Source organism: Pipistrellus hanaki, assembly GCF_964339955.1.
Source record: "Pipistrellus hanaki genome assembly, chromosome: 19".
Taxonomy (NCBI): Eukaryota; Metazoa; Chordata; class Mammalia; order Chiroptera; family Vespertilionidae; genus Pipistrellus; species Pipistrellus hanaki.
In genome coordinates, this window is record NC_140521.1 from 13,801,540 (window position 1) to 13,813,893 (window position 12,354).

At 48.1% G+C, this 12,354-nt stretch overlaps 1 protein-coding gene across 1 annotated transcript in view; it reads left to right on the forward strand.

Annotated features, from left to right (window-relative positions):
* The window catches only part of BARX2 (BARX homeobox 2), a 55,100-nt gene extending 43,300 nt beyond the window's left edge, over window positions 1–11,800 (forward strand). The window contains exons 3-4 of the mRNA XM_084868372.1: window positions 1,759–1,843; window positions 10,786–11,800. Coding sequence (XP_084724498.1) covers window positions 1,759–1,843; window positions 10,786–11,061 — 361 coding nt within the window. The 3' untranslated portion in view covers window positions 11,062–11,800. The remainder of the gene's footprint in view (window positions 1–1,758; window positions 1,844–10,785) is intronic.
* The last annotated feature ends 554 nt before the right edge of the window (window positions 11,801–12,354 follow it).

Below are 12,354 nucleotides of genomic sequence, written 5' to 3' on the forward strand. Positions count from 1 at the left end.
CAAGGTGCACAGGTGCCATTTTCGGCTTACAAGTCAGAGGATTTTTATTTTTATTTTTTAAATATATATTTTATTGATTTTTTAAAAATATATTTTTATTGATTTTTTACAGAGAGGAAGGGAGAGAGATAGAGAGCTAGAAACATCAATGAGAGAGAAACATCGACCAGCTGCCTCTTGCACACCCTTACCGGGGTTGTGCCCGCAACCAATGCACATGCCCTTGACTGGAATCGAACCTGGGACCTTTCAGTCCGCAGACCGATGCTCTACCACTGAGCCAAACCGGTTTCGGCAAAGTCAGAGAATTTTTAAACAGAAATGGTAGTTCCCAGCCAAGCTCCTGAGCTTCCTGCTCCCTGCCCAGCTGGCTCTCAGGTGACCTACTCGGGATTGATGAACTTCCCCGGGGAGGAGGACACCACATGGCTGGCATCGGAGCTGCCGCCTTAACCTGCCCTCAGGCATCCCTCACCTCTGTACGTGACCAGGGCCATGAGCACGGCCTCCTCCCATGGCTCACTCCCTCGTCCTCGTTGTTTGTTTCTCCGGTTTCCTAGGTGACCCCGGTTAAGTGAATACGCAGGGAAGTGAGAATTTGTAACGGTGGCAGGTAATGAGAGGAAGCCGATGACAGTGAAGTGTTTCTCCAGCCAGAGAGAGCCAAGGGTGCATTTTTCCCAAGTGAGCTAACCCGTGTGCTAGCTCGGTGGCGGGGCTGTGAACTGGATCTTCCACTGATGACTGTCCCTGATGGCCTCCGGTCAACCGGCTCCGGAGGCTCAGCGGGAGCCTGGGGGGACCCGTCTCCAGGGAGGCCAGAAGGCCTGGGGTTTGCCCCCTGGGTTCTTCTTGAGTGGCTCTCTTTGAGCCTCTGATCTCTGTCTGTACAATGGGAATAATTATACCTATTTCACAGTGTTATGAAGGGAATAAGTAAGATAGCACATGTCAGGGGCTTAGCACATAGCCTGGGCGCTATGGTACCCAGGCAACCATTGCTGTGTTGCTGGAAATTCTCCGACGGCACCTTTCCCAGGAATGGTTTTGACACTCAAGACTTTCAGAAGGCTGCGAAGACTTGCTGAACCACAGGAAGCAGGAGGGGCTGCAGACTTAATGTGTGTTTTTTTGGGGGGGGAATCTGGCATCATGACAGTAATTTAGGGAAGCAACAGTGAGCCTATCAGAAAGCGTGTTTGAGCCACCGTTCTGGATTTAGAACGTGATAGGCACGTTCGTGGTTATGAAAGACGCAGAGGACATACTCTGCTCTTGCAGTTGAATTAGGGAGGCAGCAATCACTGATGTGAAGCAATAAGAGACCAGCTGGGAACGTGGAGCCACCTGGGTGGTGGCTGGCCCAGGGGAGGGGGTAGAGGAGACATCCCGCCTGAGCTGGGGGTGTCCAGGAGGCTCGCCTGCAGGAGGTGGGACTTGAGCTGGACCTGGAATGATGAGTGGGATTCCAATTAGGGAAATACAGCTTCTGGGTCAGAAGCTTCATTTTGTCCAGAATCAGAGTAAGGCTTTGCAGGAAAAGGACTTCACAATGAAGACTCACATAGATAGTCCTTGGACCTCCGCCTCTAGCTTCCCAGAGTTTCAAACATTGGATTTTTGGAAGGAAAGCAAGGCTCTTTGAGGAAGAATTGGTTTTAAAGGGGAAGGCCTTAATTTCTACCCAGTTGCCAGGATCCCATTTCTACCACCCTTTCTCTTCCTCCTCATCTTTCTTTTGTGCCTTTTGACTTCTAGGTTGGACTTGGCCCAGGCTCTGGGACTCACCCAACTGCAGGTGAAGACCTGGTATCAAAATCGCAGGATGAAATGGAAGAAAATGGTAAGAAAGGAGAGAGGGAGTCCAACCACGAGCCCGTCATGGCAGAACAAATCCTTCCGGCAGGGCTGGGAAGAAGGCAGGGAGGACCACGTGGTTTGGGCTCATGGGATCGGAAGGCCTTTTATGGCGCCGGCTGGGAGGCAGGCGGTGTGAGCAGAAGGATAAGCCATGCCTCCTGGCCTGGATTTCCTGATCAGAGGGATGTCCTTTTCTGGTTTCCTTAGAAATAACAGAAAGTGAAAGGCCACAAGCTTCTCAGTTGCTAGATTTACCCCCACCTGCTAGCCTTTTCAAAGCACTTCCTTCCGCCTCCCACCCGCAGCTAAGAATAGACGTCAGGACTCTTTGTTGATAATGACATCCAGGGCACATCTGTTCTCGTAGCTGTGTGTCCTCTAATGCAGGGATTCTCAAACTTCAGCGGGCACCAGAGTGACCTGGGTGGCAGGTGACAATGCACAACCCAGGCCCCTCCCGGGACTCTGAGTCCCTGTCACAGGACGGGGTGGGAATGTGCACTATCAAGCACTCAGGTTCCTCTGATGCACGTGGTAGAATGACTGCCTTTCCCTAATACTGATCTGGTGCCTGCCTCATGAGTCCGTCCATCTTTGTTTTTTATTTATTTTTATTTTTAAATCAAATATATCTTATTGATTTTTTTACAGAGAGGAAGGGAGAGGGAGAGTTAGAAACATCAATGAGCAAGAAACATCAATCAGCTAGCTGCCTCCTACACACTCCCTACTGGGGATGTGCCCACAACCAAGGTACATGCCCTTCACTGGAATCAAACCTGGGACCCTTCAGGCCACAGGCTGATGCTCTATCTGCTGAGCCAAATGGGTTAGGGCTATTTATTTTAGTTTTTAAAAAATATTTTTATTGATTTCAGAGAATGGGGAGAGACATAGAAACATCATTGATGAGAGAGAATTATTGATCAGCTGCCTCTTGCATGCCCCACACTGGGGACCAAGCCCTCAACCCGGGCATGTGACCTGACTGGGAATTGAACCGTGACCTCCTGGTTCATGGGTCACCACTCAACCACTGAGCTATGCCAGCCAGGCCCATCTTTGTTTTTTAAAAGAACTTATTAGAGTAGATATCACTGAAAGAAAGAATAAACATCAGCATTTGAGGAACTCAATTTTTATAGTAACTTACGCCTCTTCTTTTTAGAGTCATGTTAAATCAGAGTTTTCCAAAGTAGTTGAGTGTTTCATTTCCAGTTTTGTAAACCACAAGGGACAAGGTCAAAGCCCAGAGGAAAGGGGCGGGCCCGGATGAGGGTGGGAAGAAACTCTGCTCCATTCTTCAGAGACCAGGTACGGCAGGGCGTCGGACCTGGCCCGTTCTCCTCTCATGAGGACCAGGTCTGCCGGGATGATGTTCTAACTTGCTAACCCATCTAGTCACAAGCCATAGTTCCTGGTTGTTTTAAGGATTGGGATATGAAGTCTTTCACCTTTACCAAATAACTTAGGATTTCCCATCCATCCCCCAGCCTGGTTTTCAATCGGTATTTTTTATTAGGTGGTAGATATTAAGACACTTTCTCAATTTTACATTTTCCAATAATCTTGCCATGCCTGCTAACAATGAGAAAAATAAGTAAATAAACCACAAATGAATATTTATGGAAAAAGTAGAAAAAGGCCAATCAGGTAGCATTTATTATATATCCTGAAAGGAGCTCTGGGGTGAAGTTCATAATTTCCTTTGGGGGGTCCTGACCTCATGGATGGAAGGATTTTTGGCTCACGAAATGCTCTCCAGGTGAGATGGAGGTGCCAGTTGCATGTACAAACATAGATCGCATGATTCAACACACATGCAATTAGCATCTCTTGTGAACCATGCCTTGTGCTGGGCACTGGAGGAAGTACTGAAATAAAATATAGCCCTTCATGGAATTTATGATCTCGTGGGAGAATCAAGGTCCAGGAAGCAGTTGGGGATGACATTTTAATGAAGTCCTGGTTGTTGATTTAAAGATGTAACACCCCAAAAGAGTTCAGAGGAGAGGTATTGGGGACAGCAGCAGCAGGGAGACGTTGAAATTGAAGGATGAGTGGGATTCCGTTGACTAGGTAGTTACTCTAGAATTTCTAGAATGCTAAGGCACTCCTGAGGCTGATGGCGGGAACCTTTGGGGGAATATCTCTGGACGAATCAGGTTTGGGAGTTAGAAACTCTGTTCCCAGGCGTGCCCCTCCCTGGCAGATTTTGGGCAAGTCCCTTCGCTGTTTTCTGTGCAGGTTCCACCGCCCATCATCGTCATGGAAATCAGTGTCCCCAGAGCGGCGGAGGCATTGTTTAAATTGGTTATCAGCAATCTCTCATGAGTCAGATGATTAGGGAACCGACAGCCTGCCCTCTCTGCCAGCACCGCCCAATGCCCGTGGGACCACGAGTGTGCCCTGGCCTCTGACATCACTTGTTTTTCACCAGCTGGTTATTGATGGTTACCAGCGCCCTATAGAACAAGATGGAAGGCACTTAGCCTTAACTGCAGAGAGCATTGCACAGGCTAGCCATATTCGGGTCCCTGGAGGAGACGAAAGTGCCCAGTTTTCAGTTACCTGCAGCAGCCATTCACTGAGCACAGGCAATAGAGGAGCCAAGATAAGACATGCACCCACCCACTAAAAAAAAATAACATGAGAGCCCTGACCAGTGTGGTGCAGTGGATATAGCGCCAGCCTGCGTACTAAAGGGTCCCAGGTTTGATTCTGATCAAGGGCATGTACCTAGGTTGCAGGCTCAAATCGTGCTCTGGAAGGGGACCCCTTGATGCAACCTTCCTCTTCCTGGCCCTGATTAGGGGGCATGCGGGAGGCAACCAATTGATGTGTCTCTCTTTCATTGACTTTTCTCTCTCTGTCTCTTCCCCTCCCTTATATGCTCTCTAAAAAAAATCAATGGAAAAATATCCTCAGGTGAGAATTAACCAAAAAAAAATTTTTTTATAATAAAATTTAAAAAGGTATTCAGGCCAAAACAGGTTTAGCTCAGTGGATAGAGCATCGGCCTGTGGACTGAAGGATCCCGGGTTTGATTTTGGTCAAGGGCATGTACCTTGGCTGCGGGCACATCCCCGGTAGGGAGTGTGCAGGAGGCAGCTGGTCGATGTTTCTCTCTCATCGACATTTCTAACTCTCTATCCCTCTTCCTTCCTCTCTGTAAAAATTAAAAACATATTTTTTTAAAAAAAGAAAAGTTGTTCAGTCAAGTGGGGGACAGAGACCTGTAAACTGGTCATTATACACAATGATCAGGGCAACAGCAGAAGGATTGACAGGATTCAGAGGTGTATAGAGAAGGGGAGGGGGGCATAGAAGAGGTGCCATCTAAGTTGGTGCTAGCGGATGGATAGAAAGGTGCCAAGTGAAGGTGGGAAGAGTGTCACAGGTGGAAGAAAGGGACAGGAGTATTGGGGGCACTCGAAGGGCTTCAGAATGGCCAGGGCTGAAGCGTGAGGGCTGTTGTTCAGTGGAGGGTCTGAGCTCTGACCCCCATCTCCTCCCCAGAACAGCGAGGCATTGTTGGGCTCCTGATTGCTTCATACGTTTTCCTGGTGAAACGCTGTCAAGGCTATCTATCTCTTCAGGTACCGGGAAGGAAAGAAAAAGCTAATTGGGTAATAAAGATGTCTCAAGGCTAGTCGCCTAATTGGAACTGGAAAAAGATTAGCGCTTGATTCTCAGAGTTATTCGCACGGCTGCCAAGGGCAGCACTGCCAAAACCAAGATTGCATCTCTGACGAGTTTTTACCGGTCAGCGTTGGGAACCTGTAGCGGGTTGGGTAAACGCAATCTTGCACACAAGATGGGACACTCTATTCCGTGTTTGGCTTTTGTTCCAGGAGGACTCACAGGGTTTTGCAACAGGCACAAGAGAGTCATCATCAGTGGCCTTTTTTTTGGCTCTGAAATATGATGCAAGCAGAACTGTGCTCTAGGAGGGGAACATGGATAAACCTTCCCCTCCCAATCACAAATTTGGGGGGGGGGGGGGAGGGGGAGTCGCATCCTCATCTTTTGCAGTGAAAGTCTCACAATAACCAACAGTTCCGTGAAATTGCTCCCAGCTGCCATCTGTGTCATATTGTGCAGGTGACTTAACTTCTGTGTACCTGCTTCCTCATCAGTAAAAGCCTAATATATTCCCTAAACGGTGAGCTAATCCTTGTAACACTTCGAGCAGTGCCTGCCGCATGGTACATGACCAAGAAGTATTCACTGCTACTCTTCTTCTCATTATTATTATTTTTTAAAATTATTTTTCAAATCTTTATTGTTGAAAATATTGCATGTCCCCCTTTTTCCCCATTGACCTCTTCTAGCCCGTCCCCGACCCCCACCCAGGCCTTCACCACCCTATTGTCAGTGTCCATGGGTTAGGCATGTATGCATACAAGTTCTTTGGTTGACATTATTATTATTTAAAATATATTTTTATTGATGTCAGAGAGGAAGGGAGAGGAAGAAGGAGAGATAGAAACATCAATGATGAGAAAGAATCATTGATCGGCTGCCTCCTGCACACCCCTCACTGGGGTTTGAGCCCACAATTCGGGCATGTGCCCTGACCAGGAATTGAACTTCTTGGGTCATAGGTTGACACTCAACCACCGAGCCACGCTGGCTAGGCTGTTACTATTTTTTAAATTATTTACCTACCCATGCAATTCACATCTCCAGAGAATCCAGACTATTGGCGGCCAGAAGGGATAAGCCAGCGTCTGGGACTCTGGTTAAGCGCAGCCCCAGGTGTTTGCGGTTCCTGTCCTCCCCACACGCCAACCAGCTGCACCCTGTGAGCTCCTTAGCGCCAGGGCTTGTGATGTCCTGGAAATGCCCCCTCCAAGAGGAGAAAGCCCGCTGAGCCATGTCCTGAGCAGAGACTCCTGCTGGAGGATCCGAACTTGCTTCCCCGCTTTGTGGACCCAGCCAAGAGTTACGTGGCTCTCTCTCCCTTTCCCATAGAGCTGCAGGGAAACTTCGAGCCAAAGGAGCCCGGAGCTCTCCGGCTAATGAGCCTGTGGCCTGGGCTCTGCTGGGAGGTGGGGTAACGGCAGATGAACACTGGAAAGTCAGAAACCACAGCGGCACATTGTCTATATCCCTCGCACATTGTGCACAGTGACACGCTAGGAAGGGTGTTAGATTCAAATGCTCGGGGGTTTTGTGTTCAAATCTTGACCCTGCCCTGGGCTTGCTCTCTGATGGCGATGAACCACCTCTGCCTGCTCAGCTCAGGTTCCTGTCTAAATAATGGGGGAGCCAAAATCGGTTTGGCTCAGTGGATAGGGCGTCAGCCTGCGGACTGAAGGGTCCCAGGTTCGATTCCGGTCAAGGGCATGTACGTTGGTTGTGGACACATCCCCAGTGGGGGGGTTGCAGGAGGCAGCTGATAGAGATGATTCTCTCTTATTGATGTTTCTAACTCTCTATCCCTCTCTCTTCCTCTCTGTAAAAAATCAACAAAATATATATATTTTAAATTATATATACTGTGTGTATGTGTGTGTATATATATATATATATATATATATATATATATATATATATATATATATATATATATATAATGGAGGAGATAGAAGGCCACTCCCTGCACTGACATTGGGGGCTCGTTAGCCAAACTGCCGGTCCCCCTGCTAAGCACCTTGGACAGGAAGCATGGCCTTGTCCTGCGGTCTTTAGCAAGAGGACATTTGATCTAGTCAGCGCTCGGAGGAGGTCTGTCCTTGGGCATGGCTATCAGAAGGAGATGGCGTGTTAAGTGTTTTGCCCAGAGACAGGGGACCTTGTGTGCAATGGGTTGTCTGCCCTCGCTGGCCCGAGGAGACTAAAGGAGGCTCCGGGAATAACTGGGGAGCAGGAGTCCCAGGGGAAGGGCCACGGGGTGCATGAGAGCGGGGTGCAGTTCCTAGTGTGGGGCGGTGGTGAGATAATTGCGTGTCAGGTGTGCTGGGAGGCAGGGCCAGAGGTCGAGCTTGGAAAGCAGCCAAGAGTGTAGGTATCTCCTAATTATTGCTGGCATGGGAGTGTTTTATTCCATTTAGAAAATGGTGTGATTGTTTTAAAGAGAGAGTGTGTGTGTGTGTGTGTGTGTGTGTGTATGAAAACAGCCAGGTGGGTCGATCCAAGCCGTGTGGGCGGTGTTCTCTAATTGCCAGACCGGACTTTCTTTTGCCAATTAGGTGGCTTCCTTAGGCTTGCCCTTTTCTAACAGGATTGCTCCACGGGGCACCTTCGCTCTGTGTAACCTCTTTCATACCGAGTGGAGCTGCTTTCAACATGTCAATTCCACCTTGGCACACGCGGGCGCTTTCAGCAGGCTGCGCTGAGATCAACATCAGATACTGACACTGACACTGGCGTGAAAAAAACACCAGGATGTCTTCTCCCCCAAAGTGGATTCTGTCAACATCTACGCCTTGTTAGAGGTGCCCTTCAAACCTGTGTGTTTGGGTGGAAAGCACGGTGGTTGGGCGGGTTCCCAGCTCAGAGGTGGTGTTTGTTGAGAACTTATGGTTTTCCTCATACCGCACATAGAAATGAACTCGAGATGAATCATAGACCTAAATGGGTAGGCTAAGACAATAAAACTCTTAGAAGAAAGTATGAGTAAATATACATGACCTTGGGTGAGGCAAAAATCTTCCTAAATATAACACCCAATGCATAAGTAGCCAAAGAAAAGAAAAAAAAAGAAATTGGACATCAGCAAAATTAAAAGATTTTGTGCTGTGAAGGACATCAAGAAAGGGAAAAGACAACTTGCAGATATTTACAAATCTTGTACCCGGTAAGAGGCCTGTATCCAGAATACAAGAATGCTGACAACTCAATAATAAAAATGCAGTCACATTTAAAAATGGGCAAAGGATTTGAGTACACATCTCTCTAAAGAAGGTAGACAACTGGCCCATGAAAAGATGCTCAATGTCATTCAAGGAGATGCAGATCAAAACAGAATGATACCACTTCACATCTACTGGGATGGTTTTAATAGAAAGAAGAAAAAAAAAGCACCATAATAACAAGTGCTAGTCAGGATGTAGAGGACTAGAATCCTCATATGCTGCTAACTTGACTATGACATGGTGTGGCTGCTTTGGAAAATAGCATGGAAGTTCCTCAAAATGTTAAACATGAAGTCACCATGTGAGTACATACCCAAAAGATGTGAAAGTAGGGACATGAACAGGTATGTGCACATCCATGTTCATAGAGGCATTATTCACAATAGACAGAAGGCGGAAGCAACTCAAGGGTCCATCAAGTGTCCATTAACAGATGAATGGGTAAACAGAATGTGGTATATCCTACAACGGCTATCATTGGGCCATAAAGAGGAATGAAATACTGATATGTGCTATAACATGGATGAACCTTGAAGACATTGCGCTAATTTAAAGAAGCCAGTCACAAAGGATGATATATGATATGATGCCATTCATATGAATGTCCAGAATAGGCACATTTGTAGAGGCAGAGAACAGGGTTGGGGAGCAGAGGTTGCGGAGAAATGGAGAGTGGCTGCCCATGGGGATGGGGGTTTCTTTTGGGGGTGATGAAATGTTCTAAAGTTGGATTCTGGTGATAGTTGCACATTCTGTGACTATACTAAAAATCACTAAACTGTACACCAGAAATGGATGAAATGGATGGTATGTGAATTATATCTCAATAAAGCTGTATTGTTGGGTTTTTTTTTATAAAAGGACTATTATTTATCAAATTACTACATTCATTCTTATAATTCAGCACCTGGAGTACTCTGCTGCTGTTTTAGGAAGTCAATAAATATTTGGTGACTACATGGAGAGCTAGATGGAAGTTAGATACAAAAAGTGCAAAAATATATATATTAGAGGCTCAGTACACGAAATTCATGCACAGGGGGAAGGGGGTTCCCTTTTCTGCACCCTCTAATCTGGGACCCCTCAGGGAATGTCTGACTGTTGGTTTAGTGGGATGGGGTCTAAACCAGCAGTCAGACATCCCTCTCACAATCTGGGACTGCTGGCTTCTAACCGCACACCTGCCTGCCTGCCTGATCACCCCTATCTGCCTCTGCCGACCTGATTGCTACCTAACAATTCCTTTGCTGGCCTGGTGCCCCCCAACTGCCCTCCCCTGCCAACCTGATGGCCCCCAACTGCCCTCCCCAGCCCCCACCACTGTGGCTTTGTCCAGAAGGAAATCAAATGTCCGGAAGTTAGCCAGTTGACCCAGTCTAATTAGCATATTACCCTTTTATTATATTTCATACATATATAGTTAGGGAAAGAAACATCAATGATGAGAGAGACTAGGCCTCCTACTGAGGATCAAGCCCAAAACCTAGGCTGGTGCCCTGATTGGGAAGTGCCAGTGACCTTGTTCATGGACTGATGCTCAACCACTGAGTCTCACCAGGCCAGGCACCAATAGTTGTGCAGGTCAATGTTTGTCTTTAGTGACTTTCTTAGGCTAAATTACTAGAAATAGAATTTTCGTGTCAGAGTGTGCACATTTTAAAATGTTTTTATTGATCTGAACTCTCAGCTTGCCCTTTGAGAAGGTTGTACCAATATACGTTGACATTGGAGTGTGTTTATTTCCCCACTTGCTACAAATATTGTCTTTTTTTTTTTGTCACCTTCATTGATACCACATTAACATCTTCATTTTCATTTCTTTCCTCATTATTGAAGTTGGATTTTTTTTTTTATGCATTTGTGACCCTTTTCATTGATGCCAAAAGGTGTGTGATATTGGCTGAAAGTGCGTCGGGCAGGTACAGGATGAAGATGTCTTTGTCGCCTGGAGGTGACAGGTGGAAGCTGCTTCTCACCAAACTCCATCACTGCTGGGAAGGAGTGGTAAAGTGGAGGGAAGGCGTACTTTCTCGGGTCTAATGGCCGTTTGTCTCCCATGTAGGTTCTTAAAGGTGGCCAGGAAGCGCCCACCAAGCCCAAAGGTCGCCCCAAGAAGAACTCCATCCCCACCTCTGAAGAGATCGAAGCCGAGGAGAAGATGCACAGCCAGGCCCAGCGCCAGGAGTGCCCCACGCCCTCGCCGGGACCGGAGGAGCCCTGTGACACCCAGGAACCTGCAGCCTGCCACGTCCCCTTGGAGGTGGTGGAGCCTCCGGGCCAGTCCCAGGAGCAGCCAGTAGCCTCTTCGGAACCCCCGCCACCACCACCGTCAAGCTAAAAGAAAACTATTGGAGGGGCAGGGGAGCCTGGGAAAAAGGGAAAGAGAGAAGGCAGGAGGATAAGAGAGCCAAACGCCCCGGAGCCTGGTAAAGGGAGGCAGAAGAGACCCACCTGCCTCCATCCCTCCCTCTCTCCCACAGGTCTCAGTGGCATTTTCACCACAAGCATTTGAGAAGACTGGCTTGCCTTAGGTCTCTCTCTCTTCCTGAAAGGATGCTTTAGCCACAGGATTGCCCTGCATAAAGGGAGACGGTGCCTTCGAACTGCCTGCCCCCGCTGAAGGCTGTGGCGCTGGGTGGGCAGCCCACCTGGCTTGGTGGAGGGCAGCTCAGCTCTCTCCCTGCCAGCCTCTGGGCAACCAGTCGGCAAAACAGAAAGATGCAGAGGGCCGGGGCAGCTTGCTCAGGTTCCTTGCTGACTCGGCACTTATTTCTGTAGTTTTTAAAAGAGGATTTCAGGTTTTTTGGTTGTTGTGGAGGGGTGGGGTGGTTGATGAGGGCGGGCTGGAAAGAGTCTGGGGAAGGGAGTTCTGAGTTATTCCCATTGATTCTGAATAAAGTTTGCTTGTTTGAAGACACGTGTGCCTTGGAGCCCCTGATGAGGTTGTCAGGTGACTTGAAAGAACTGAGCAGCCTTGTTATTTTCTCACTTCAGTGAGTTGCCATCCTTGAAGCTGCCATGCGGACATGTTAAGATAACTTTTATTTTGTAATGAAAAATAAATCTTTCCAAAGGGTCGGGTGCATTGGTTTCTTCGGCGGAGCATGTGTGACTCCTCTTGACTATCTCATGGAAAGAGAGGACCCGGAGACAGAGCCCCGCTCTCCGCTGTGGTGTCTCAAAGGCAGACCCACCAGTGCCCTTGGCTGAGGACAGGGCAGGTGGTGGGGACTCCTCTCACCCAGCTCCCACCGCCTCCTGCCAGCCCAATGCCATCAGGCATGGAACAGTCTGGCCTTCCACCTTCAAACATGGCCCTTCATTTTCTGGGGAGAGAGTCAACGCATGTGCTTCAAAAATCAAGCTGTGTTACGAAAATATCTTGCATCCCTCCTGCCCCCTCTGCCCTGTGCCCGCCACCCCCTCCAGGTAATGAATGTTGATTTGGTTTCTAGATTATGTTTCTGTACAAAGTGTACACTTGGATGACAGTTTCTGCAGCTCCTAACAGAAGGAGATTGGAGAAGGACTTGGCCAGATGAGCTCCGTGATTTCAAGTTTGAAAGGATGCCCCTCTTTTCGGAAGCCCCGGGAAGAGGCGGGCGGCAGACGTCCTACAGAGAATGCGGAC